Source organism: Mesoplodon bidens (genome assembly GCF_964165515.1).
Source record: "Mesoplodon bidens genome assembly, chromosome: 7".
Lineage (NCBI taxonomy): Eukaryota > Metazoa > Chordata > Mammalia > Artiodactyla > Ziphiidae > Mesoplodon > Mesoplodon bidens.
Window position 1 is genome coordinate 109,479,970 of NC_138164.1, and position 25,611 is coordinate 109,505,580.

Consider the following 25,611-nt stretch of genomic DNA (forward strand, 5'->3'; position numbering starts at 1 on the left):
CCCGCAGGTCAGGCAAAGAGCTGTTTCAAATACTGAGGAAACTTGGACTGGGTTAGGAGCTGGAGCTGCCTTCCAGTGCGCTGGAATCAGGGCAGGGCGAGCCCTCTACCTCCCCCCCACCCCCCACCCTCCTGATCCCCCAGCCCACTGTTGTCACTTAGAACAACCTCTGGCTACTCTGGCTTAGGAAGGCGCCGTATGGACCTGTTTTTCTCTCTGAGGCACCTCTACACCTCAGGCACACACATACTGGCTTTGCCAGGACATACATCTTAGTGACATGACCCTGGGGATAAGTGGTTTCACACCTGCTTCTTCGGGGCCCCAATGCCTCTCCCAGCCTGCGAACGACGCAAGGTGTCCCAGGCTGTGTGTCCAAGATAGTGAAGGCTCATGTGACTGCTCCCTGGAATAACAGGTGTGCCCAGCCTGGATTTCTGACATGTAATTTGAGGATCTCTGGAGGTCATCAAGTACAACCTCTTCATTTTACACAGCAGGGAACTGAGGCCCGGAGGCGAAGGGTCTTGTCCAGGATGAGCCGGAACAGGGACCCTGTCCCCTGACCACCGCGGAGAGCCTATCACCACCCCTCACGGCCTCGAGGCGCTGCAGTACAGGCGGCGGCTTGCGTCACCTTTACCCAACGCCCAGCACAGTGTGGCTCCATGATACGCACCCACGAAGCATCTCCCTTTTACAGGTGAGGGGACCGGTCCAAAGTCACACGCGTTTGAGCACCAGAGCTCGCGCCCCCATTCCCGATTTCCTTGAACCTTGGCCACACCCTGTTACCGGCCAACAGACGGGACCCTTGTTTGTGTGGGCCACTGGCGCCCCAGTCACTCGAGTAGGTGGCTAGCTAGTTTCGCAACGCAGCCACAAGAAGCTGGAGGCGTGAGGCCGGGATAGGCGCGAGCGGCCGAGAGGCGGGAGCGCGTGGGCGGCAGGCAGGGCGCGTGCGCGGCGGCCCCGAGCTCCGATTGGCTCCTGCGGGCCGGAGAGGCGGGGCTGTGTGCGGCGCTTCCTCCGCCTCTGCTTCCGCGTAGCAGTCCCAGGAGCTGGAGCCGAAGTGGGATTCAAAGTGCCGGCGGGCGGTGAGGCCGGGGCCGCAGCTGGCGGCCGGGGTCAGGGCAGGAACCTGGACTGAGGCGGCGGGCGCTGCGTCCCTGCGAGGTGAGAGAGCGGCGACGCCCTGCACGGGCCCCCGCCCCGGACAGGGGTGCGCCGTGCCGTGCCTGGGCACCCCGGCGAACCGAACTTGACCCGTCTTCTGACCACCACGGCCCCGACCCCTTCCTTCCACCTGCCCCGGCCTCCAGTTGACTGGGGACTCCCACCCCTCACCCCGCTAGTCAGCACACCAGTGCCTCCAGCCCTGGTTGTTCACCTTCGTAGATCAGTTCGGGACCCCTTCCTTACTCAGTGAGAGCTTGAAGGGCTCCGGACTCTCCAGTAGCTGCTTTTTCTCTTTCCCTCCGCAGATGGACGGGACAGAAGGCAATGCTGGGCAACCCGGCCCCGCTGATCGGTCCCATCGAAGCAGCGTGTCCTCCGTGGGAGCGCGAGGTGGGTCCCTGTCCCCAGTCTTCTCCCCGCTGTACCCTCCTAGGGCCCCAGCCCTGAGGAAGTGGCCCTGACTTGTCATCTCTTTCAGTGAAGAGAATCTTATTTATTAATTAACAAATAAGGTCTGTTGAGGTGTGGAAAAGTGACAAGTCAGTCCGGGGACCTGGGCTCTGTCACTAGGCTACTGGCTGAGTTGGGTACCCTTCTTGAATATTTCCTCACTTGTAAAATCTTAGATAGCCATGAAATTCAAACGAAACCTCATGAATGAAAAATGACACATTCACTTTCTTTGTTTGGTAAATAGCCTTTTGAAAGCAGAGATCATTATCTACATTTTATAGGAAGGAAATTGGGCCCTAGAGAGGTTAAGTGACAGGATACTGGAGCCTTCACTGTCCCAGATTTCCCTTTGAATTTCAGCCTCCTGGACATTATTTTATGATTTCTCAAGGGAGTAGCTGTTAGAGCAGGACAGACTGGGGATCCAAAAAGCACCTTCATTTGTGTTAGTAATAAACGGTACCTTTGCATTTCACAGGCTTCATCTTATTTGATTCACAGAAGCTGTGTGTGGCGGGGGGAGGGATGGTATTAGCTGTACTTTGCACCTGAGGTATTTGACACACTGACTTACTGAAATCAGTCAACTAGCCAGAGGCCAGGCAGGATTGGAACCCGAGTATATTGGCCTCGAAGCTGAGTGCTTCTTCATGGCACCTGTGGTTCCAGTGATGGAGATTTGAATCTGGCTGCTCTTTCAAGGGTCTCCTTTTGGCTCCAGGCTCCAAATAGGCATCCCACAGGCTGTCACAAGGGAACACTCAACTTTTTGGATTGTACTTCTGTTTAACACTGAAAGGCCATCGTGTTGAGTCCTGAGTCTTAAAGGGTCCTAAGGAAGCTGAGCCCTGGAACTGGCTTTACCCTGGGGTGGCCTTGAGAATCCTCTGTCCCCATGTTAGCTTGGGCCAGAGGGAGATAATGATTTGCTTAAGGATAATAGCTCTCTCCCTCCCTGCTTGATTTACTAACTACGGTAACCTCAGGATGGGTTCAATCTATCTCTGCCTCAGTCCCACCTGTAGAATGTTCTCCTTCGGGGGAGAAGCACACCAGAGTCCTTGGGGCTGCCAGGGGAGTGTGTGTGGGTGCAGCAGCCAGCCCTAATTTGAACTTTTGGGGGTTAGGGTGGGTCTAGGCTGGTCCCTGGGCTGGAATTGCTGGGTTTCTGGGTGGCTTGAGGGTCTTCAGTAAGTCCTAACAGACAGCACTCTTCACGGGGTCCTTAGGGGATGCTGGGGCTCTGCCTCTGGAATGTAGCCTTGGTCACCCCAAGGGGTGCAGGGTGGGGGCTGCAGCCCCAGAGCGGGGAGTGGAGGGTGCCTGGTTGGCATGCCTGGGCAGTGGGCCCATCTGACACTGCCTGGCCTCCATTGCAGCAGCCGACGTGCTGGTGTACCTGGCGGATGACACAATGGTGCCCCTGGCCGTGGAGAACCTGCCCTCGGTCACTGCCCACGAGCTGCATCAGGCCGTCCGTGAGGTCCTGCAGCTCCCGGATGTTGCCCTGGATGCCTTTGCGCTCTGGCTTGTCTCCCCTCTGCTAGGTAAGACTTGGCAGTGAGAAGCCCAGGGGGAAGGGCTGGAAGGGCGCTGACCAGTGGGGAAGGAAGGGGCAGCTTCTGGAACCTCTGGCCGCTATACATCAGGGGAAGGTGGGACTTGTTTGTGTCCTGGAGCTGGCCATGGCTTTCAGGACCCAGAGCCCTGAGAGGTGGCCTGGCTCCTCCGCCCCCGCCTCTCCTTTCTTTGTGCTGGAGGCAGAGGAGGGGCCAAGCCTACCCCTCAGCCTCAGTGCTGCTGGAGCCTGCACATCAGGAGGAGTGGGGGCGGCGAACAGGGAGGGAGGGGGGCGCATGTTCACCAAGCACGTGGTCTGTGCCACAGCCTGAGCTGGCATTTTGCAAGCAGAGTTTCACCTTATCCTCATGGCCCAGCCTGGTCACGCAGATGAAGAATTGAGGTTTGGAGCCGTGGGACCAGTGAGTGGTGGGACCAAGATCAGAATGGAAGCCTGGGTGGCCCCCAGCCAGCCTCCTTGAGCTACATCCTGCTCCGTGGAGGCAGGGAGGAAGGTGGGACCCGGCCCAGGAAGCAGCGACCCCTGAGGATGGGACTTTTCCTGAGGGTGGGGAGGATGAGTGGGAACCCAGCTTCTCTGCAGGGGGCCTCCAGCCTGGTTGCTGGCCCGTGATCACCCTGTCCTGGCCTTTCAGGCTGAGATCCCAAGGCGGGCGGGTGGAGTGGGAGTGAGGGCAGTGGGAGCCCTCCAGCCCGCAGGCCTGGGGGACATGAGGTGGGGGAAACAGGGAGCTCCCTGGGGCCTCAGAATAGGGCTGCTAGCCTGCTGGCTTGGTCAGGAGAGGGCCCAGGAGAGGATGCCCCAGCTGGTGCTGGGACCAGGCATGTTTTCTGCACTCATTCTCCTCCTTTGTAGAGGAACAGGGGCAAGAAGGGTGTGCCTGGTCCCTGGGCCCCTAGGAGTTTGTGCCTGTGCCCTGGAGGGAGGGTATGCCCGCTTGGTAGGAGAGGGAGTGCCTGTCTCCCCACCCCCACCCTCTAGTGGGAGCTTCCTGCCCAGCTGCTGCTCTCGCCCACCCTCTTCCTGCTGATCGGTCTCTTTCCGCCGCTCCCCACCCAGCTCAGCTGCCCCTCCTTCACCCTTCTGGCTGTTGGTCAGGACCGCGGGCCCCTTGGCTTGTGTCTCTGGAAAGCTGGGGGTGGTTTCATGGGGCCTGTGCCCTGCCTCGGGCTCCCTGTGCCTGCAGTGGGGAAGCTTATTTCCTCCCCCACTCCCTCGTCATCGCATTCCTGCTCCCCCCTTCACCAGAACATGAATGGGCTGCCTGTGTGGCCCGTGGGTCACCCTGGGGCACCGCCCCATCCCAGAGGCCCCAGCACGGAGTCAGCGCCCACTTTGTTCCCAGGCTGGGTTCAGGAAGGCTGAAAGGCCACTTCAGCTTTGACTCGGGCCCTCAGAGCTCTTGGTCCCGCGCCACGCCCGGAGTGGGTGACATATGCCCCAGGGACGGGGTGCCGTCTGCCGGAGCCGCCCTTCAAGCTGGATGTTTGGGAGGGTTTGACCTTCTCCATGCCATTGTCACTCTGCATGGAACAGGGCTCCAGGGACTGTCAGTCTCGTTGGGGTGACAGCCTCCAGGCAGGAAGGCCCCATCTGAAAGCGTGGGACGGCAGGGTCAGCACAGTCCTCTTCTGATAACGGGAGTCCTCTGAGCTGCTGGGGCTCAGGGGGTGAGGCTGGCTGGGGACCGTGGACAGTGTCCCGGGGTCCCAGCTAGCTAGTTACCTCATTCGTCTCGCAAGTATGTGCAGAGCAGCCCGCCCACAATCTCGTGCTGGGCAGAGAGCTAGATGCTAGGGGTCCCGCGGGGAACAGGAGTGAAAGTGTCCCTGCCCTCAGGGGACTCACGGTCTAAAGTGTGCTGGGAAGGCTTGCCAGGAGCAAGTTGCCAGGAGTGCTTCCTGGTGGGGCCACTGATTCTGGCGGCAGCTGGGTGGCATGGCGTTGAGGCAGGGAGCTTGCAGGATGGAAGATCAGCTGGAGCCCGGAGCCCCTGGGGGAGTTGCTGGGGTGGAGGCTAGCCGGGGAGAGGCCCAGGCAGGGCCGGGAGCAGGGGAGAACAACGCCTTGGGCCTTTGGGCCTCAGTTACCAGCTTTGGGCTCTGCTTCCTCACGGCCCCAGCACCTTCCATCTGCCACAGCCTCTCGGCTCCAGCCCATCCTGGCCACCGTAGGGAACAGTCAGAGACTGACTCTGCCTGGAACCTGACCCCCTCTCACTTGCTGTGTGGCTTGTTTTTTTGTTTGTTTGGGGTTTTTTTTGTTTGTTTCTTTGGCTGAGCCTTGCGGCATGCGGGATCTTAATTCCCAGACCAGGGATCTAACCCGCGCCCCCTGCAGTGGAAGCGCGGAGTCTTAACCGCTGGACTGCCAGGGAAGTCCCTGTTGTGTGATTTTGGACAAGCACCTTAACTTCTCTGAGCCTCGTTTTCATTGGATGAAATGAGGGGAGGGTTATTGCAGGGCAGTTGCCTTTAACCACTTGAAATGGTTCTGGACACTTTGTACCTACTTCAGTTAATATTGGTCATGACTGCGTCATCAGTGCATTGTTGTTGTTAGTGGGTGGCAGTCGCGCTGGTCAGGGCTTCATGGCCGCTTCCCCTCTCGTCCTGCAGAGGTGCAGCTGAAGCCCAAGCACCAGCCCTACAAGCTAGGCCGCCAGTGGCAGGAACTGCTGCTGCGATTCACCGACGCTCCGGACGATGACGTGGCCATGGGTCAGTGCTGCTGCCTGTGCATCTCTGTCTCGGGCCCACCTGGGTCTGGAGCATGGACCCCGGGCCCAGCCAGGCCTCCACTGGCAGGTGGAGCTGCCCTGGCTGAGAGGCAGGGCCGGCATCTCCCTCAGAGGAGGGAGGGATCCCTAAGAGGAGCCCAGGAGGGGTGGGCTGGGGGGACAGTGAGCAGCTTGAGATAAGCCACGGCCCCTATCTCTGGACAGCCCCGGGGGTTTTCTGAGTGGTGGTGGACGAGGCTTGGGGACTGGAGACTGGGCCAGTCGGGGAGAGGGCAGAGCTGGCTGCATGGGGCGGCCAGCCGGTGACCCCCTCCTCTCTCCCCAGATGAGCCTTCCCTGCAGTTCCGGAGGAACGTGTTCTTCCCCAAACGGCGGGAGCTCCAGGTGAGGCAGGGGTTCCCAGGCGGTACCACCCAGGTCTGGCGTCCTGTGTCCAGCCTCCCCTTGTCCTAACCCCTGGACACTGGTGCCCCTCCCAGCTGAGCCACCCTTCCCTGCCACACCGGCCTGCAGATCCACGACAAAGAGGTCCTGCGGCTGCTCTACGAGGAGGCCAAGGGCAATGTGCTGGCCGCTCGGTACCCATGCGACGTGGAGGACTGCGAGGCCCTGGGCGCCCTGGTGTGCCGCGTGCAGCTCGGGCCCTACCAGCCTGGCCAGCCCACTGCCTGTGCCCTGAGGTGAGGGCCAGCGTGACCTGAGGCAAGGCCCCGAGGTGGGGAGGGTGACCTCGGAATCCTGGTTACAAGTGGTCTTGCCAGGTCCTGGAGTCAGGAGGCCCTGATGCTGTGTGACCTTGGGTGAGTCACCCCACCTCTCCGAACCTCCTTTTCGTGGTCTGCTCTGGGCTGAGGGGCCTGGGCAGTGGGAGACGGGGTAAGTGACGTCCGTGAGAGGACCCCTAGGGGTGTGTGAGGGTGGAGCCCGGCCTCCGTGTGAGGTCAGGGGGAGTTGGGCTTGTTCTTTTTGGGGGTCGCAGCCAGGGAGTGGCCAAATACTGGGTCCCAGTTGTCAGTGACAGTCTCACTTAGTCTCGAACTGCAGGGACGAGGCCCCATTTCCTGGATGCTCCAGTATGCCGGCTCTGTGCTTCCTACCTGTCTCTCTAGAAGCAGTGCTCTTTGCTGTGTGAATTGGCAGGGCCTGGGGTCGTGACGATTGAGTCACCCTGGAAGCAGACCAGGCTGTCTCTGACCTCCGGACAATGATCTTGAGGTTTAGAGATATTTCCAAAGAAGACGAACTTTTTTTTTTTTTTAAACTGGTAACAGTTATGTAGTCTTTTTTTTTTAATTTTAAAAAAATTTTTATTTATTTTATTTATTTTTGGCTACATTGGGTCTTCGTTGCTGCGCGCAGGCTTTCTCTACTTGCGGCAAGCGGGGGCTACTCTTCCTTGCGGTGCACAAGCTTCTCATTGTGGTGGCTTCTCTTGCTGCGGAGCGCTGGCTATAAGGCGCGCGGGCTTCAGTAGTTGTGGTGCACGGGCTCAGTAGTTGTGGCCCGTGGGCTCTAGAGCGCAGGCTCAGCAGTTGTGGCGCACGGGCTCAGCTGCTCTGCGGCATGTGGGATCTTCCCGGACCAGGGCTCGAACCCGTGTCCCCTGCATTGGCAGGTGGATTCTTAACCACTGTGCCACCAGGGAAGCCTTGAAGATGAACTTTGAACACAGCCTGTTCTAGACCCAGGGCTCTAACCCACACCAGCCCTTCAGGGTACAGTTGTGATGAGGGGGGAGGATGCACAGGCCCTGTGTCAGGGCCCAGCAGGGGCCACCCTGGGCTCAGTGGAGCCTGAGTGATCCCAGCTGAGCTGGCTGGAGGCTGGCAGCCTTAGAAATCCTGGCTCTCGTGATGGGCATGTCTGGTCCTATTGCAAGTGACAGCGAATCCAGCTGACTATTTGGACTTGAGGGACTTTGTCAAGAAATGGACGGGTCTGGGGTGACTGAGGTGCAGGGGCTCCGGTTGGGTACCCCCAACCCCAGACCCTGTCCTCACTCTCCTCGCCCAGCCCTGTGTCCTCTGGGCCAGCTCTCAGTCAGGCTCTTGCCTCGTGGTGCCCAGGTGGCCACAATAGTTGCACGTTGGCAAGGAGAGACCTCCTCCCTCACGTGACCAGAGTCCTAAGACTCATCTGGTGACTGGGCCCAGGTCCACCCAAAGGAGACAGCGTGGCCAGAGTGCTGATTGGCTGAGGCCCAGATCCTCCCTTAGGACCTGCCATGAGCCTGCACAGACGCTGTGGACTGACAGTGGGAAGGCGGGATTTCCAATGATGAGTGGGCGCTGTGGCTGGAAGCAGGGATGTTGGGGGACAGATGATGAAGGTGCCTACGGCAGACCTGAGAAGTGGGGGCAGCCCCCTGGATGCCCCTCCTCATGCCGCCCTGCAGTTGGGCCTCTCCGGGCATCAGGGTCCTTCCTTGCGTCAGCCCTGCTGCAGGGCCAGCCATCCTTTCCCATGGCCTGGGGTGTTGGTCCTCCAGAAGCCCCTGCGGGGACCTCTCCCCTCTTCGGTGACAGTGACAACCTCGGCCATATTTGTTTGGCACCCACCACCTGCCAGGCACATGCCGGTGCCCGTCCATGTGAGTAGGGATCCGTGTCCTTATTTAAACGTGGAGACGTAGGCTTGGAGAAGGCGCTCACTGCTCGTAGGCTGGGCCCCGGCTGCAGTCCACCTGGAAGGGCCAGTGCCTGGCCAGAGTCAGGGGGCTGCCTGAGGGGGAAAAACAGTGCGGTCATGCCAGGATGCTTCCCGACTCGGTGTGTGTGATTGAAAACGCCCTTTCCTTCGTGAACCTGTGCTGATGAGTTGTAGGTTGGTGGTCTTTTTTACCTCCCTATTTGGCAGAACAGAACATTCATAGCTCTAGGTCACTTGGACCATTTCTTGGTTGTAAAATCACCAGTTTAGAAATCGAAACCTTTCTCTGGCCACAGTCTGCTTCTGGGGTGGGCCTGGTTTCAGCTCTCATCCCGGTCTCCTGACTTCTTCAGGCCTCTCATGCTGCAGGGATCTCGGCACTGGGCTCTCTGGGGGTCCGTGTGCAGGGCGCCCCCTGCCCTCCCCACGCCCTGGGAACCTCGGCGCCTCCCCAGCCCGCAGGCATGGAGCCGTCCTCATGCCGGGCCCTGTTTTCCTTCCTCCACAGGGAGAAGCTGGACTCCTTCCTCCCTGCCCACCTCTGTAAGCGGGGCCACGGGCTCTTCGCTGCCCTCCGGGGCCTTGGGACCAAGGCCGGAACTGGCGAGCAGGGCCTGCTGAACGCCTACCGCAGGGTGAAGGAGGTGGCCGGCAGCGAGAGCGGGCACGAGGCCTCCCTCAGCCCCCACTACCGTGCCTACCTCCTCAAGTGCCACGAGCTGCCCTTCTACGGGTGAGCGGCTCCCTGGCCGCGGCCACAGCCCCAGGCCCACTGTCCCTCCCTCGCGGCCCGTGAGCCCATCTCCGTTCCCGCTGAGCTCTGTCTTCACACGAGGTGTGTCCGGATACCAGCACCTTGGGCCCCACGGGTCCCAGGCTGGACACTCGTCCTCCCCCTTCCCCATCACGGGCTAGGACACCGGACAGGTCCTCTCCTTCCTCCTGCCGCAGCCACGTGGTCCATGGACCTGCCCACCTCCCCCTCAGCCAGCTCTCATTCATGCAGGCACGTTTAGCCAATAGCTCTTGTGTGCCTGCTGTGCGCCAGCACCCTCTAGGTGCTGGAGACACCTTAGTAAACAAAAGAGACCGCCGTCCCTGCCCGTGAAGAGGCCGTGCTAGTGGCGAGAGAGACAGTGAGCAGTAGAAGCAGAGAACAGGGGGGCAAGGGAGCAGCAGGATGGCCCGTGAGGACAGTGACCATACTCCACAGGGTACTGTGGCTCAGGCCGCATGGTGGTACCGCAGGAGGGGAGACACAGCCAGATTCCAGAGACCTTGAGGGTGGAGTTGAAGGAACTTGCAAGATGTGCATATGCAGTACAGGAGGTGAAGGAGAGCAGGCAGAGAGGACTCCGGGTTTCTGCCTGAGCAGCTGCAGGGTGGCATTGTCATCAGCTGAGACAGGATGGTGTGTTGCGGGGGGCAGGTCAGGGAAGGTTGGGGGCTTGTCCTTGGATGTGTTGATTTTGAGACGCTCTCCAGCGACCCAGGTGGCGATCCTAGCGGGCATTTGGGTTTCTGAGTCTAGACTTGGGTAATGGGTGAGTCATCAGCGTGCAGGTGCTGTTTGAAACCAGGAGCCCCAGGAAGTGAGTGTGGACCAGGCAGAGAAGGAGCCCGGCCAGCAAAGCGGGAGGGTCTACACCAGCCCCGCGAAAGGAGATGTTGAGGAGGAGGGAATGACCGAGCCTCAGGTGCTGCTGCTTCAAGGTCAAGTTCAACAGGTTCCCAGTGGCTGATAGTTGACCTTGGCTCCAGCATCTTGGGGGAAGCAGTGGGTGGAGGACAATGAGAAAAAGAATCAGTGAGTGTAACCAGCTCCTCAGGAGCTGTGCTGTGAGATGGGGCCCAGAGGCGGAGCAGCAGTGTGGGCGTGGGGTGGCAGAAGGTCTTTAGCTTTAGCAGGCAAGTGGCCGCTCTTTGGGTTGCTTCAGTTTCCTCAGCAGATTAGGAGTCCCAGCCCTGAACCAAGCCTGTGGGAGTCTTCCTGGAGTGGGAGCACCGGGCCGTGCTCGGGGCTGCTCTTGGAACTGAAGGTAGAGCGTGCTTGTCTCCAGTGCTGTCCTCGGGGCTGCAGGATTTTTTTTTTTTTTATAAATTTGTTTTATTTTTTAATTATTTTTGGCTGGGTTGGGTCTTCGTTGCTGTGTGCAGGCTTTCTCTAGTTGCAGTGAGCGTGGGCTGCTCTTCGTTGCGGTGCGTGGGCTGCTCATTGCAGTGGTTTCTCTTGTCGCGGAGCACAGGCTCTAGGCACGTGGGCTTCAATAGTTGCAGCACGTGGGCTCAGTAGTTGTGGCTCGCGGGCTCTAGAGCGCAGGCTCAGTAGTTGCGGCGCACGGGCTTTGTTGCTCGGCGGCATGTGGGATCTTCCTGGACCAGGGCTCGAACCTGTGTCCCCTGCATTGGCAGGCAGATTCTTAGCCACTGCACCACCAGAGAAGCCCGGGGCTGCAGGATTTAACTGGGGCTCTGGCTTAGCCAGGGGTGAGGGGGCGTGTGGGCAAAGGCCCAGGGCAGCCAGAGGAGAGGAAGAGGCCGTGGCAGGGCAGGATGGAGGGGGGACAGCTCAGCGGGTGGGTGTCCTAAGGCTGATGCACCCTTTCCCTTTCTCGGTGTCGAGTCCTGAAGCTGCTTCCCTGCCTGGGCAGCCCCTGGGGGACGGTGGGCAGCGGGGCTCTCCCAACCTCCAGCAACCACAGCCCCCAGACCCTGAGCCCTTGGGCTCCTGGCTGTTCCCTGAACGTAACTTGCTCTGTCCCACACCCGGGTTCATGCTCTCCCCTCTGCCTGCAGTGCCCACCCTTTGCTGTGCCACCCAGTTCCTCCTCCTGCCTGATCAGCTCAGATGCCACCACCTCCGCGAAGCCTCCCTCTCACCGCCCCCTCAGTTTGTCCCTCCCCTGGGGTGGGTTTCCATTTAACCTTCCGTCACCCAAACAGCTTAAGCTTCTCAGGTGCCTGGGACAGGGCCTCGCCAGAGCATTCCCTGGTGGGTGAACCCAGACCCTGGGCCATCTGTTCTCACTGCTGGAGGGGACAGCCTAACACCACTTTCCCTCCCCAGGTCTGCCTTCTTCCACGGCGAGATTGACAAGCCAGCCCAGGGCTTTTTGCACCGGGGCGGGCAAAAGCCAGTGTCTGTGGCCATCAGTCTGGAGGGCGTGCATGTCATTGACAGCAGAGAGAAGGTACCTGCTGCTCCTCAGGGTGGGACCTGGGGTGGGGGCCTCATTGGAGAGGAAGGGAGTGGGCTCATTACCCAGGCCTTCCTGGTTGCCTTGGGCTTCTGGTTGGCCTGGGAGCAGGCTGGGCGGCCTGTCTGGCCTCCTTCCCTCAGATGTCCCTGGGGCTTCCACTGTCATCTTGGGGGCTTTCCTGGGTCTGCTGTGGGTCAGCTTTTCTGCCCAGCCTGCTAGGCAGGCGGTGGCCGGGACAGGGGGAGGCTGCAGCTGGAGACAGGTGGAGAGAGTCTGGTAGGGCCTGGCTGCTCTGCCGGGCCAGTGGCTGGAGACTAGCTGGTGGTTTTCCAAAGAAGCCCTGCGACTGGGAGCCCTCCTAGCTGGCTGCATCCTGCCCCGCCTCCCGCATTTGGTGCTGGTTGTCTTGGCTGCCTGCATAGAAGGTGGTGTCGGCAGCCTGCCCTGTGGGCCTCTCTGCACCTGGGCAGGGGTCCCTGCTAAGCCAGCAGAGGAGTTTGGGGGAGACTTCTGGTTGTCCCCAGAGAGGGATCCCAGCCCTTCCTGGGCATCTGTGCCCCAATATGCCAGGCCCAGATCCGGCCTCCTGCTGAGATGCTAACCAGCTGATCGCAGGGGCAAGGCCTCCCCTCCCCACCTTCCTTCCCCCGAGTCACTGCCTCAGCTGTCAGGAGCTTGACCCTCTGATAAGTGCGTGGTTTATGGGGTCTTACCCTCCCTGGACCACAGCCTCCTTTGAGGGTCTGATGGAAGCGGGGCTTCTTCTCCTGAGAGAAACTGACACCTGAATTTAGGCTCAGCCTTGGAGGTAAATAGCCTGGCCAGGTGTATCCTCCTGGTGATGCCTGCGTGGGACGGGGCAGGGGAGCAGGCCTCTGCCCAGAGGAGTCCAAGCTGTGTGTCTCCCGCTGGCCAGCATGTCCTGCTGGGCCTGCGCTTCCAGGAGCTGTCATGGGACCACACCTCTCCCGAGGAGGAGGAGTCTGTCCTGTGGCTGGAGTTCGACGGGGACAATGAGGGCACGCCGGTCAATAAGCTCCTCAAGATCTACTCCAAGCAGGTAGTGGTCGGTGTTGCCTGCACCGGGGGTGGGGGTGGGGGTCGGGGAGGGTGGGCTCAGGGGGTCCCAGACTATTGGAGGCTCCAGGCTGGGTGGCAGGGAGGTGAGAGGGCTGCTGAGGGCCTGGGGACCAGGGGGCCGGCTCCTGCTGACCGGGAGCCACCCTTGCGGGTTCGGAAGGCCTGGCCAGGTGGTGGGGCAGTGGTTGGTGGAGGGCTGCCCTGTGCTGTGTGACCAGCCCGCGCGGGCTCCCTCGGTCCTTGCCACAGCCAGGCTTCTCCCGCTGCTCCCTCTGCGCCTGCCTTCCCACCGCTGCCCCCACTGCTCCAACCCCAGCAGCCTCTGCCCTGCCACACCCGCTGCCAGGTGCCTGCTCTCGCTCCTGCAGGTTCCTCTCCTGGGCCCTGCAGTCCCCTCCCGCTTCCTGCCCTTCTCCCCCGGTCTCCCCTGCTGGGCCCCCTTTCCAGGGCCTCGCAAGGGGCTTCTCTCCCTGTCCTAGCTCTTCCCTCTCTCGTCTTTGAACACTCGGCCATCCCAACCTTTATGGTGATGACATCATATTTTCTACATCACTCTTAGTTCCCCGATCAGGGATCAAACCCATGCCCCCTGCAGTGGAAGCGCGGAGTCCTAACCACTGGACTGCCAAGGAATTCCGTAGACTTCTTTTTTAAGTAAACATTTTATTGAATTATAATATACATGCAGAAAAGTGCCCAGCTCTTCTTATTTTTAATATATAAATCTATTTATTTATTTTTGGCTGCGTTGGGTCCTGGTTGCCGTGCGCAGGCTTTCTTTAGATGCAGCAAGAGGGGGCTACTCTTCGTTGCCGTGCGCGGGCTTCTCATTGCGGTGGCTTCTCTCGTTGAGCACGGGCTCTAGGCGCGCGGGCTTCAGTAGTTGTGGCACATGGGCTCAGTAGTTGTGGCTCGCGGGCTCTAGAGCACAGGCTTAGTAGTTGTGGCGCACGGGCTTAGTTGCTCCTCGGCGTGTGGGATCTTCCCGGACCAGGGCTCGAACCTGTGTCCCCTGCATTGGCAGGCGGATTCTTAACCACTGCGCCACTAGGGAAGCCCCCCAACTCTTTTTTTTTTTTTTTTTTAAATAGTAATCTTTTAATTTATTTATTTATATTTATTTTTGGCTGTGTTGGGTCTTCGTTTCTGTGCGAGGGCTTTCTCCAGTTGTGGCAAGCGGGGGCCATTCCTCATTGCGGTGCGCGGGCCTCCTCACTATCGCGGCCTCTCTTGTTGCGGAGCACAGGCTCCAGACGCGCAGGCTCAGTAATTGTGGCTCACGGGCCTAGTTGCTCCGCGGCATGTGGGATCCTCCCAGACCAGGGCTCGAAACCGCGTCCCCTGCATTAGCAGGCAGATTCTCAACCACTGCGCCACCAGGGAAGCCCCCCCCCCAACTCTTAATCTCAACAAATTTCCCCAAAGAAACCAATGTAACACCTTTCAGATTAAGAAAGACCCCTTGAGGCCCCTCTCAGCCCCCCACCAAGGGACCTCCGCATCCTGACTTGTGTCACCCCAGAGTCGTTCTGCCTGGTTTTGAGCCTTAGGGCAGTGGGTTCCCACAGTGTGTTCTGTTCTTCCCGGTGTCTCGCGCTCAGCCCTGTGTCTGTGACCTCCGTCCTCGTCCCCACTGCAGGTGGCAGTGCTTTGGTCTTTCATGAGGCTCTCGGGTGTTCCCACATGTGAATTTGTTACTGTTGACTTTTCCATACCATAGCGGATGGGCACTTGGGTCTCCAGTTCGGGACTGTTGCAGACAGTGCTGCGTGGTCGGTGTTGCACATGTCCTCTGCGTGCACACCCAGGTACGCGCCCAGGAGCTGACAGGACGGGTTGTAGGCAGGCGCTGTGCTCGGCGCTCACCCGCGGTGGCTGGATGCTGGCTGCTCCAGTAGTCAGTATTGTCATCTTGAACGTTCAGCCAGTCTGGTGGGTGAGGAGGGGTATCTCCTTGTGTTTTTTTCCTTTATTATTTAGTCAACTTTATTGAGGTATAATTTACAGTAAGAGTGAGTTTTAACACGTTCACACACCCTTGTAACCACTGCCACCACAGGCAAGCTATGGAGCTGCTTATTTGTCGTCCATGTATCTTCCTAGAGGGGAAATGTCTATTCACATCTTTTGCCCATTTTTTAATTGGCATTATTTCCATCACCCCCAAATCTTCTTGTGGTTTTAATTGGCAACACACACACACACACACTAATGAGGTTGAGCATCTTTTATGTGTGTATCCACCATCTGGATATCCTGTTTGTTGAGGTCTTTTGCCAATTTTTCTTTGGGGTTGTGCTTTTTTTTATTTAAATTGTTTTGTACATTTCGCTTCTGATTTAAGACTCATCTCTTCACCTGCTACTTGACAGCTTCCCTTAGCTATCCCTAGAGTTTAGCTTTCTCCAGAATGTCATATAAACACATGGATCATACTTACCCAGGAGAAATGGAGATATATGTCCACACAAGACTTATACTGAGATATTCATAGCAGCTTTGTTTGTCATAACCAAAGAATTGGAAACAACATAAATGTCTGTCAACTGGTAGATAGATAAACAAATAGTGGTCCAACCCTACAGTATATATACTGTATGCAGCCTTTTGACCCTGGCCTCTTTCACTAAGCTTCATGCTCCTGAGATTCATCCACATTTCATGGTATAACAGCTGACACTACAGGTCAGCTCTTCACCCACTTGTTTGGGTTGCTTCCAGTTTGGGGCTTTTGTGAATAAAGCTGCTCTAAACATTTGAGTACAGGCTATTGTGTGGGCATATGCCTTCATTTCTCTTGCATAAATACCTAGGAGTGGGATTACTGGATTGTATGATAAACATATGATCAGCTTTACTAGAAACTACCAAACAGTTTTCCAAAGTGACTGTACCATTTTGTCATCCCACCAGCAATGTCTGAGAGTTCCAGTAGCTCCACATCCTTGCCCAGCACTTGGTGTTGTCAGTTTTTGTTTCCCATTCTAATAACTGTATGGTAGTGATAAGTCATTGTGGTTTTAATTTGCATTTTCATAATGACATGATGTTGATCATCCATCCATGTGTTCATTTGCTATCCATAGGTCTTCTTTGATGGAATGTCTGTTCAAATCATTTGTCCTTTTTTTTTTTTTTACTTTTTTTTTTAACATCTTTGTTGGAGTATAATTGCTTCACAATGGTGTGCCAGTTTCTGCTCTACAACAAAGTGAATCAGCTATACATACACATATATCCCCATATCTCCTCCCTCTTGTGTTTCGCTCCCACCCTCCCTATCCCACCCCTCTAGGTGGTCACAAAGCACTGAGCTGATCTCCCTGTGCTATACAGCTGCTTCCCACTAGCTATCTATTTTACATTTGGTAGTGTATATATGTCCATGCCACTCTCTCACTTCGTCCCAGCTTACCCTTCCCCCTCCCCGTGTCCTCAAGTCCATTCTCTACATCTGCGTCTTTATTCCTGTCCTGCCTCTAGGTTCTTCATAACCAATTTTTTGTTGTTGTTTTTAGATTCCATATATATGTGTTAGCATACGGTAATTGTTTTTCTCTTTCTGACTTACTTCACTCTGTATGACAGACTCTAGGTCCATCCACTTCACTACGAATAACTCAATTTCGTTTCTTTTTATGGCTGAGTAATATTCCATTGTATATATGTGCCACATCTTCTTTATCCATTCACCTGTTGATGGACACTTAGGTTGCTTCCATGTCCTGGCTACTGTAAATAGAGCTGCAGTGAACATTGTGGTACATGACTCTTTTTGCATTATGGTTTTCTCGGGGTATATGCCCAGTCGTGGGATTGCTGGGTCATATGGTAGTTCTATTTGTAGTTTTTTAAGGAACCTCCATACTGTTCTCCATAGTGGCTGTATCAATTTACATTCCCACCAACAGTGCAAGAGGATTCCCTTTGTCCATTTTTTTTTCCTTTGTCCATTTTTAAAATTGGGTTATTTGTTTTCTTACTGAGCTGTAAGAGTTCATTATATATTCTGCCTACCAGTCCCTTATCTGATATATATTTTGCAAATGTCTTCTTTCAGTCTATAACTTGATTTTTTTCCTAAAAAAATGTCTTTTAAAAAGATGTTCTTAAATCTTCCAGTCCATTTATTTTATATCTCCATTTATTTGTCTTTGATTTCTTTCACTAACATTTTATGGTTTTTTTTTTTTTTTTTTTTTTTGTGGTACGCGGGCCTCTCATTGTTGTGGCCTCTCCCGTTGTGGAACACAGGCTCCGTATGCGCAGGCTCAGTGGCCATGGCTCACGGGCCCAGCCTCTCCATGGCATGTGGGATCTTCCCGGACTGGGGCACGAACCCGTGTCCCCTGCATCGGCAGGCGGACTCTCAACCACTGCGCCACCAGGGAAGCCCCATTTTATGGTTTTCAGCATACAAGTCTTGTGCATCTTTTATTAGATTTATCTCCCCCTCCCCCTTTTTTGGTGCTACCAGAGATGGTACTATTTTTAATTTCAATTTCCAGTTATTCATTGTGGTGTATAGAAATGCAGCTGATTCTGTTACCATATATCCTTTTATCCTGTAACCCTGTTAAACTCACTCACTATTTCTAGTATCTTTTTTGCAGATTCTTTGTGGTTTTCTGTGTGGACAGTTGCATTGTCTATGAACAGGGACAGTTGTATTCTTTTTTTTTTTTTTTTTTAATAAATTTATTTTATTAATTTATTTTTGGCTGCATTGGGTCTCTGCTGCTGCACGGGCCTTCTCTAGTTGCGGCGAGTGGGGTCTACTCTTGGTTGCAGCGCATGGGCTTCTCATTGTGGTGGCTTCCCCTGCTGCGGAGCATGGGCTCTAGGCCTGTGGGCTTCAGTAGTTATGGCACGTGGGCTCAGTAGTTGTGGCTCTCAGGCTCTAGAGCGCAGACTCAGTAGTTGTGGCGCACGGGCTCAGCCGCTCCACAGCATATGGGATCTTCCCAGGCCAGGGCTCGAACCCGTGTCCCCTGCGTTGGCAGGCAGGTTCTCAACCACTGCGCCACCAGGGAAGCCCGGGACAGTTGTATTCTAACTTTCCAGTCTGTATGCCTCTCAATTGTCTTGGCTGATAGCACTGCCTCGGACCTCTGTTACGGTGGTGAGTAGGTGTGAGCAGACATCCTTGACTTGAGGGGAAAGCATTCAGTCTTTTTTTTTTTTTTTTTTAATAAATTTATTTATTTATTTTGGGCTGTGTTGGGTCTTTGTTGCTGTGCGCGGGCTTTCTCTAGTTGTGGTGAGCGGGGGTTACTCTTCGTTGTGGTGTGCAGGCTTCTCATTGCGGTGGCTTCTCTTGTTGCGGAGCACGGGCTTCAAGCGTGCGGGCTTAAGTAGTTGTGGCACACAGGTTCAGCAGCTGTGACGCACAAGCTCTAGAGCACAGGCTCAGCAGTTGTGGCGCATGGGCTTCAATAGTTGTGGTTCGCAAGCTCTAGAGCGCAGGCTTAGTAGTTGTGGCGCACGGGCTTAGTTGCTCCGCGGCATGTGGGATCTTCCCGGACCAGGGCTCGAACCCGTGTCCCCTGCATCGGCAGGCGGATTCTTAACCGCTGCGCCACCAGGGAAGCCCAAGCATTCAGTCTTGCTCTGAGTAGGTGTGGTGGTAGCTGTGTGTTTTTCATAGACGCCTGTCATCAGATTAAGGAAGTTCCCGTCCATTTCTAATTCACTGAGTTTTATCCCGAGTGGATATTTCATTCTGTCGATGTGTCTGAGGTATAATGGCAGCGTCCCCGAACCTCAGGAGCATCAAGAGGTGTTAGAGAAACTCAGAGGGCTCAGGACCTGTCCCCACTGGCTGACTGCCCGCTGCCCAGCGCCCCTCTCAGCTCAGCGCAGTTCCCTCAGGGAGGAGAGGAGGCCCGTGTGGAGCCCGGACCCGCCTGTGCACGGTTCCCTGCCCTGCTCCCCCTGCGCAGGGCGGCTTGTGTGGCTCTGGGGAGGCCTTGGACCACCCCATCGGGCAGCTGGACACCTGCTGCCCCCTTGGCCTCTGACCCTGCTCCCCAGCGGGTTCTCTTCTTAGGACACACGGCAGGCATGTGTCCACCTCAGTCCCTGCTGTGTCCTGCCACCTGCAGCGGGGTGACACTTCATAAACACATGCTGCCTAGGCTTAGACACCACCTGCTGGCAGCTTTCTGTCTGTGGGTCTGTGATGCCCTGCCATCCCTGCCATATGGTGCCCAGACCGTGCCCGCTGACATCTGGTCACATCACCTTTTACGTCAACATGCGTAACGTTTCCAGTCTGTTGAGAAGACGTCACTTTAGAAGAACGTGCCCAGAGGGAGCCGCCTTCCCCACCCGGTGACCTCACCACCGCCTTCTCCTTGGCTGCGGGTTCTTCTCTCAGCAAACGCACATGCCCAGAGAGCCCTGCCCCCTCCTCCCTCCCGACCTGTGCCTGCTAACTAGAGGGTTCCTTCTTTCCCACCCCATCTCTGACCCCTGAAGTCCCCCCACACGGGAGGCCTCCCCTGCCCCTGGCCCACAGAACACACCCCCCTTCCTTCCTTGCGTAAAGGGTGTTGGTTTCCTCGTTGCCTCCCCCACCAGAGGGCAGGGGGCTGTGGGTTCGGTTCATCTGGCTCTGCAGCAGGTAGGGAGAGGTGGGCCTGGGCCAGGGCTCCCCCCGAGGCCTCACGCCGGCCCCCTCTCCTCCCCAGGCAGAGCTGATGAGCAGCCTCATCGAGTACTGCATCGAGCTGAGCCAGGCCGCGGAGCCCGCCGCCCCTCAGGAGAGCGCGGCCAGCCCCGCCCCGGCCCCTGGCTCCTCACCACCCCCCACTCAACGCCCCCAGCTGCGGAGGCAGGGCAGCGTGGTGTGCAGCCGGATCCAGCATCTCTCCACCATCGACTACGTGGAGGAGGGTGAGTGACCCCCTCGCGGTGTACACGTGTACCTACACGCGTGCACACGCACGCCATGGGGGGCTCTGGAGGGTAGGGAGGTGGGGAGCAACTCCAGACCCAGTGAGTTAGCCTCCAGCGGCAGGACCTGGCTTGGGGCGTGGCGGGCAGGCTGGACACAGGTGTCGTATCGTCTGAGCTCTGCGACAGGGAATCTGAGGCCTCCGGGGCTCCGGCAGTAAGAGCCCTTCTCCGTCCCTTCTCACTGCTGTGTCCGCAGACGTGTCCAGATGTGAAAAACGAGAAACTACTGGTGTTTGTTATTAAAGGTGTGGGCACAGGAACGATGGGCCCACACCCTGTGGGATCAGTGCAGCTGGTAAAGAGGCCATACGTACCCTAGTGCACTGTGGTGTCTTGGATCGAGTCCCAGAACAGACAGCGGACATTGTGGAAGAACAGGTGAAATCCACAGGTTTACAGCTTCGTTAATAAAGCTGTACCAGTGTTCTTAGCTGTGACACGGACCGTGGTAACAGACGGACCGTGCTAACACAGGAGAGACTTATGAGGATATGCAAGAACTATGTATTATCTTTGCAACTTTTCTGTAAGTCTAGAATTATTCCAAAATAAAAAGGGGTTTTTTGGGTTTTTTTGGTTTTCAAATGGCAAGATGTTCACAAAATAGCACTGAGTAGAAAAAATCAGGTGCTAGGAGAAAATCAGGTACGAGTACTAGGTACTAGGTGCTCATTAGCATGCGAGACAGCGTCCACGTGCACAGGGAGGGAGAGACCCCTCTGCCTCCATCAGCTGCTGTAACTTTCCTTTTTTTCTTCGTACTTCTTTCTGGCATTTAAATTTTTACAAGCATGTCATTTTTATCATCAGAAAAAGCAAAATAATTTTTAATTTTTCTCTGACACGCTTGTTACCACAGTTGCCGTCTTCCTCTCCTAGTGAGCTCAGCCCCTCCCCCCCATCCCCTGTTGTTGGACATCATAGTTACAGTTGACCCTTGAACAACACCGGTTTGCGCTGCGCGGATCCACTTACACGCGGGTCTTTTTCAGTAGTAAATACTGTAGTACTGCACGGTCCATGGTCGGTTGAATCGGTGGATAAGGAGGAACCACGGGTACGTGAAGGGCCAACTGTAAGTTATACTCAGATTTTCAACTGCGCAGAGGGTTGGCACTGTCCGAGGGCTAACTGCATTTCTAGTTCTCAGCTGCTACAAACAACAGACCTGTAGCCAGATCCTTACCTGGCACCTGAACTGTTTCCTCAGGATAAATTGCTAGAAATGGGGTTGCTGGGTCAAAGTGTGTGCCCACTGTACCTGTCCCAGGAGGAAAGGAGGCACCTGCCTTCCCCACCCTCACCCACGATGGGTGTTATCGTCCTGAGGGGCAGAGAACTCATTGGAGTTGGGGTTTGGATGCTGGTGAAGTGGGATCATTTTTACATGCTTGATCACGTACAGTTTCTTCATGCGTTACTGTTCATTTCTGTTGCCTGTTTTTCTTTTGTTGCTTGATTTTTTAAATTAACGTCTTATGTTAATATGGTGTATTTGTTAGAATTAATGAACTGATATGATGCAGTATTATTAACTAAAGTCCTTAGTTTTAACCTAACGTCCTTTTTCAGTCCCAGGGTCCCATCCAGGACACCACACTACATTTGGTTATCATGTCTCCATAGGCTCCTCTTGGCTGTGACAAGTTACTCAGACTTTCCTTGTTTTTTGATGACCTTGACCGTCTTGAGGCGTACTTGTCGGGGATATCGTAGGATGCCCCTTTATTGGAATTTCTCTTATGATTTTCTCATTATTAGATGGGGTTATGGGTTTGGGGGAGGAAGATCACAGAGGTAACATGCCATTTTTACTACATCATATCAAAGGTACCTTATCAACGTGATTTATGACTGTTGATATTAACCTTGATCACCTGGCTTAAAATTTTTAACTTTTTTTTTTTTTTTTTTTTTTTTTTTTTTGCGGTACGCAGGCCTCTCACTGCTGTGGCCTCTCCCGTTGCGGAGCACAGGCTCCGGACACGCAGGCTCAGCGGCCACGGCTCACGGGCCCAGCCGCTCCGCGGCATGTGGGATCTTCCCGGACCGGGGCACAAACCCGTGTCCCCTGCATCAGCAGGCGGACTCTCAACCACTGCACCACCAGGGAAGCCCGAAATTTTTAACTTTTAAGAAGTCTTTTTAGGGACTCACCTGGCAGTCCAGTGGTTAGGACTCCAGGCTTCCACTGCTGGGGCCCTGGTCAGCTAACTAAGATCCTGCAAGCCTCGCAGTGAGGCCAAAGAAAAAGAAGTCTTTTTATCTCATTGAGGGTTACCTTCAGCCAGTAGTATATGTTATAGGTATTTTGTGGTTTTGGTCTGTTCTTTTTTTCTCCTTCTTCTTTTATTTTTGTAATTGAATTATAGTTGACATACAATATATTATATATTGTGATATATACAGTGATTTTGACAAACAGTGATTTAGTATTTTTATATGTTAAAAAATGATCATACGTCTAGTTACCATCTGTCACCATACAGAGTTATTACAATATTATTGACCATATTCCATATGCTGTATATTACATCCCTGTGACTTACAGCTGGAAGTTTGTACACCTCTCTGGTCTCTTCTTGAACAGGTTTAGACAGCACAGCAGGCCCAGCATCAAATGCAAACCCTGGTGGCCTCTGATTTGGAGGCTAGCCACCCACCCCACGTGTCCTGTCGCTGGTGGGAGAGCTGGGGTGGGGCTGAGGCTCACAAGGCCGGCAGGAGTGAAGAGGAGAGCTCATCCTGAACAGGCTCCAGAAGGGGCTCCCCTGGGGCTGGGCCCCCCTCCCCTCAGTGTGTCCCTCTTGCTCCCTGACAGGTGAGCAGATCAAGCGGGTGAAACCGAAGCGCAGCACGTCCTTCTTCAGCCGGCAACTCTCCCTGGGCCAGGGGAGCTACAGCGTGGTGCAGCCCACCGAGAGCGTGGAGCAGGGCTGAGGGCCGCAGTGCCTGGTAGGAGGGTGCGGGGGCAGCCCCCGGGCCTGGCCCAGCATCATGCTACCTGAGGGGGAGCACTGGGAGAAGGGCAGCCTCAGCGTGTGGACAAGTCACTTCTGTACCCGGGACGCTGCCCGGGCTGCGCTGTGCAGAGCCAGCTGCGGGCTTCCGCAGGGTCCCTCCTACAGCCTGCCTGCCCTCCCTCCGGACGCCGGGCCCTGCTGCAGTCTCAGGACCAATCTGACCAGGCCCCGGCCGCCCCCTCCCACCCAGGGACTCGCCTTTGTGCCCCTCTCAAAACGGACAGTATCCCCTGCCCTGAAGTCCCCGCTGGAGGCAGGTGTCCCCACTGGAGGAGGAATAGGACTCAGGACACTTGGGCGTACTGTGTGTCTTTGGTCTTTCCCCTGGACTTTGGTGACCACATCCCCACATTCCTTCTGCTGTATTCCAGCCCACACCACCAGGCTGGGACGTGGCCCTGCGGGGAGAGGGCAGGGGGCCTCCCTGGATTGAAACACAGCAGGAACAGAGAAGGTGAGGCCCCCACCAAGCCCTTCCCAGCTGGATGGAACTGGATGGCCCCTGCGCCCCTCACTCAGGCCTCTTTTGCGGGCAGGAGACACTCTGACCAGAAGGAAAGTGTGCTTGCTCATCTTTGGTGATGTCACTGTGCTGGGAGCTGGCTGTCCTGTGGACCAGCAAGTCCACTGGACCCACACTACACACCCGGAGGAGCTCCCAAACCCCCTTGGGCTGCAGGTTTTAGTTTTGATCTTTCTTTGTCTGCTTTGGTTCCGTGAAGCCTGTGAACTTGGGCAACTCACAAGGATGCTGCTGCCGGCCTCACAGCTGCTGGCGCTCCTTCCAGGATGGCGCTGTGGTTTCACCCAGCCTGAGCCAGGGGGCCGGCCCATGCACGGGAAACCCCAGGACGGGAGCGGTCTCCTCCTTCCCGAGGACCTTGTAGGTAGACTGGATGTGGCCTGGGCATGGCTCTTCCCACACCCGCCTGCCTTCCCCCAGATGAGCTGGCCTCGGGGAGGGCCTCCCAGCCCTTGGGCTCCTCCGTGGTAGGTCCCTGGCTTTCCTGAGTGCTTCCTGGCACTTGAGGCACTCCCAGCTCAGCACAGGCTTGGCTTTGTCTTCCCTTCCCAGGGGAGAATGTGGGAGAGGAAATGTGAACCTCTCGTCTCCGGATTTCCAGTCACCTCCTTCTCCCTTTGGTGACTCTTGAACACTCCAGATGTTTCGAGGTGGCTTGCCTTTCAGCAGTAGGGACTGTTATCTGTCAATACGTAGGCGTCTCCAGTCTTTTGGAATGTCCTAGCCAAAGGACACCTCATCTCTCTTCCTGGAGTCCCTCCCTGGCCCCCAGCCCTTTGGTTATCTCATCCCACTCACTGTTTTGATGCCAGGTGAATTCTTATCTGATGGGTTGAGGGGCCTGGGCAGGTGTGTACACACAAACTACTTGTTTTGACTCTTCAGCCTCTTTTTCCTATTTTCTTAGCATCCATGTGCCTTAACTTTTTCTGCCTGCCCTTTCGGACAAAGCAGTATTTTACTAAGTGTCCTTCGAATATTCTTACCCTTTCGTATCATGTGACTTATTAATAATAAAATCAATTTCCAGCAAATTTTGGGGTGGTTTATGATGTGAAATAACGAGAGTGTGTTAATTACAGCCTGGGAGTTAATTATAGGCTGTGTATTTGCTTTTCATCAAATACGCATGAAGGGATGCAGCCCGCTGGGCTTGCCAAGCTAGACACAGGTGGAGAACCCAGAGTAAAGCTTTTTAGTCTCAGCGGTTGATGAGGGACTCCCAGGGTGGGAAGGTCCAAGGGGGCTTTGGGGATTCATGGTGGGAACCAAGGTGACAGCTCCGCAGGGGGCAGGGGAACAAGGAGCTGGCGGTGGGCAGGCAGACGCTTTGTCCCTGGCCCGTGAGCCTACCTGGCCCGGCCTGCTGGACGCTGTATCATCAGCTCGCACCTCACACTCTGGGCTTGGGACCCAGGGCCCAGTCTGGATGCCAGTGCCTCAGTGCAGAGGCCAGGAGGCCTGGGGGTTTCTCCTGCCAGCCCTGAGGTCTCCTCGTGCCCCGGGCTTGGCCAGGAGGCAGTCTGTTTCCCACAGGTGCTGTTGGCGGGTGGGCACGGGACAGCACGAGACCCACACACCAGAGCTCTGGGAGCCCCGCAGGAGGCAGCAGTGATAACTAGGGGCTTTGGCCCTGGAGGGTGGGCACTGTTTGGGGGCTTGGGGTTCACACTGAACATTTCAGGAGCTGGAAGGAGCAAGCCACGTGTCCCAGTAATTGTGCGGTTCCAGGACTAGGGCCCCTCCCCTTGGGCGTCTGTGACAGTGAATGGGGTCCTCTGCGTGGCATGGGCAGCAGGACACCATGGTTGTGGGCACTTACATGAGGCATCTTGAGCCCCTTCTTGATGGGAATGATAATAGTACCCACCTCATAGGGTTATTGGGGTGCTTCAGGGTCTGGTGTTGACAGGCACTCGATAGGCATTAGCTATTTTCATCATCTCTAAAAGTCCTGTATCTGGAAAGCTGGGTGGGAGAACGGGATCCACCTGAGAGGCCAGGCCCTGCCGATGGCACACCACCACCCCCACCACCACCCCCGCTGTGGTGGGGAAGGGAGCGCCAACAGCCTGGGATCTGGCAGGCCTGGAGCCCTTCCTCTCACCCAGGCCCCTCTGCCCTCGCCACCTGTGCTAGTTTCCTAGGGCTGCTGTAGCAAATGACCACGACCTTTTATTTTAATTTTTTGGCCGCTTGCGGGATCTTAGTTCCCTGACCAG

General features: G+C 56.0%; 1 protein-coding gene across 2 annotated transcripts; it reads left to right on the forward strand.

The window, feature by feature from the left end:
• Positions 1-1,026: 1,026 nt before the first annotated feature.
• FRMD8 (FERM domain containing 8) lies at positions 1,027-24,423 on the forward strand. Of its 2 annotated transcripts, XR_014016377.1 has the most exons (12): positions 1,027-1,176; positions 1,485-1,569; positions 3,012-3,179; positions 5,833-5,934; positions 6,280-6,338; positions 6,468-6,634; positions 9,112-9,336; positions 11,671-11,794; positions 12,720-12,863; positions 19,576-19,780; positions 22,665-23,320; positions 23,403-24,423. XR_014016377.1 is itself a non-coding variant. In XM_081241200.1 (11 exons), the coding sequence occupies exons 2-11, from the start codon at positions 1,485-1,487 to the stop codon at positions 22,781-22,783; spliced, it is 1,398 nt and encodes a 465-aa protein (XP_081097326.1). In that variant the 5' UTR covers positions 1,027-1,176; the 3' UTR covers positions 22,784-24,423. The 2 variants fall into 2 exon arrangements, 1 of the variants encoding a protein (XP_081097326.1); XM_081241200.1 differs by having other exon boundaries at positions 22,665-24,423.
• The last annotated feature ends 1,188 nt before the right edge of the window (positions 24,424-25,611 follow it).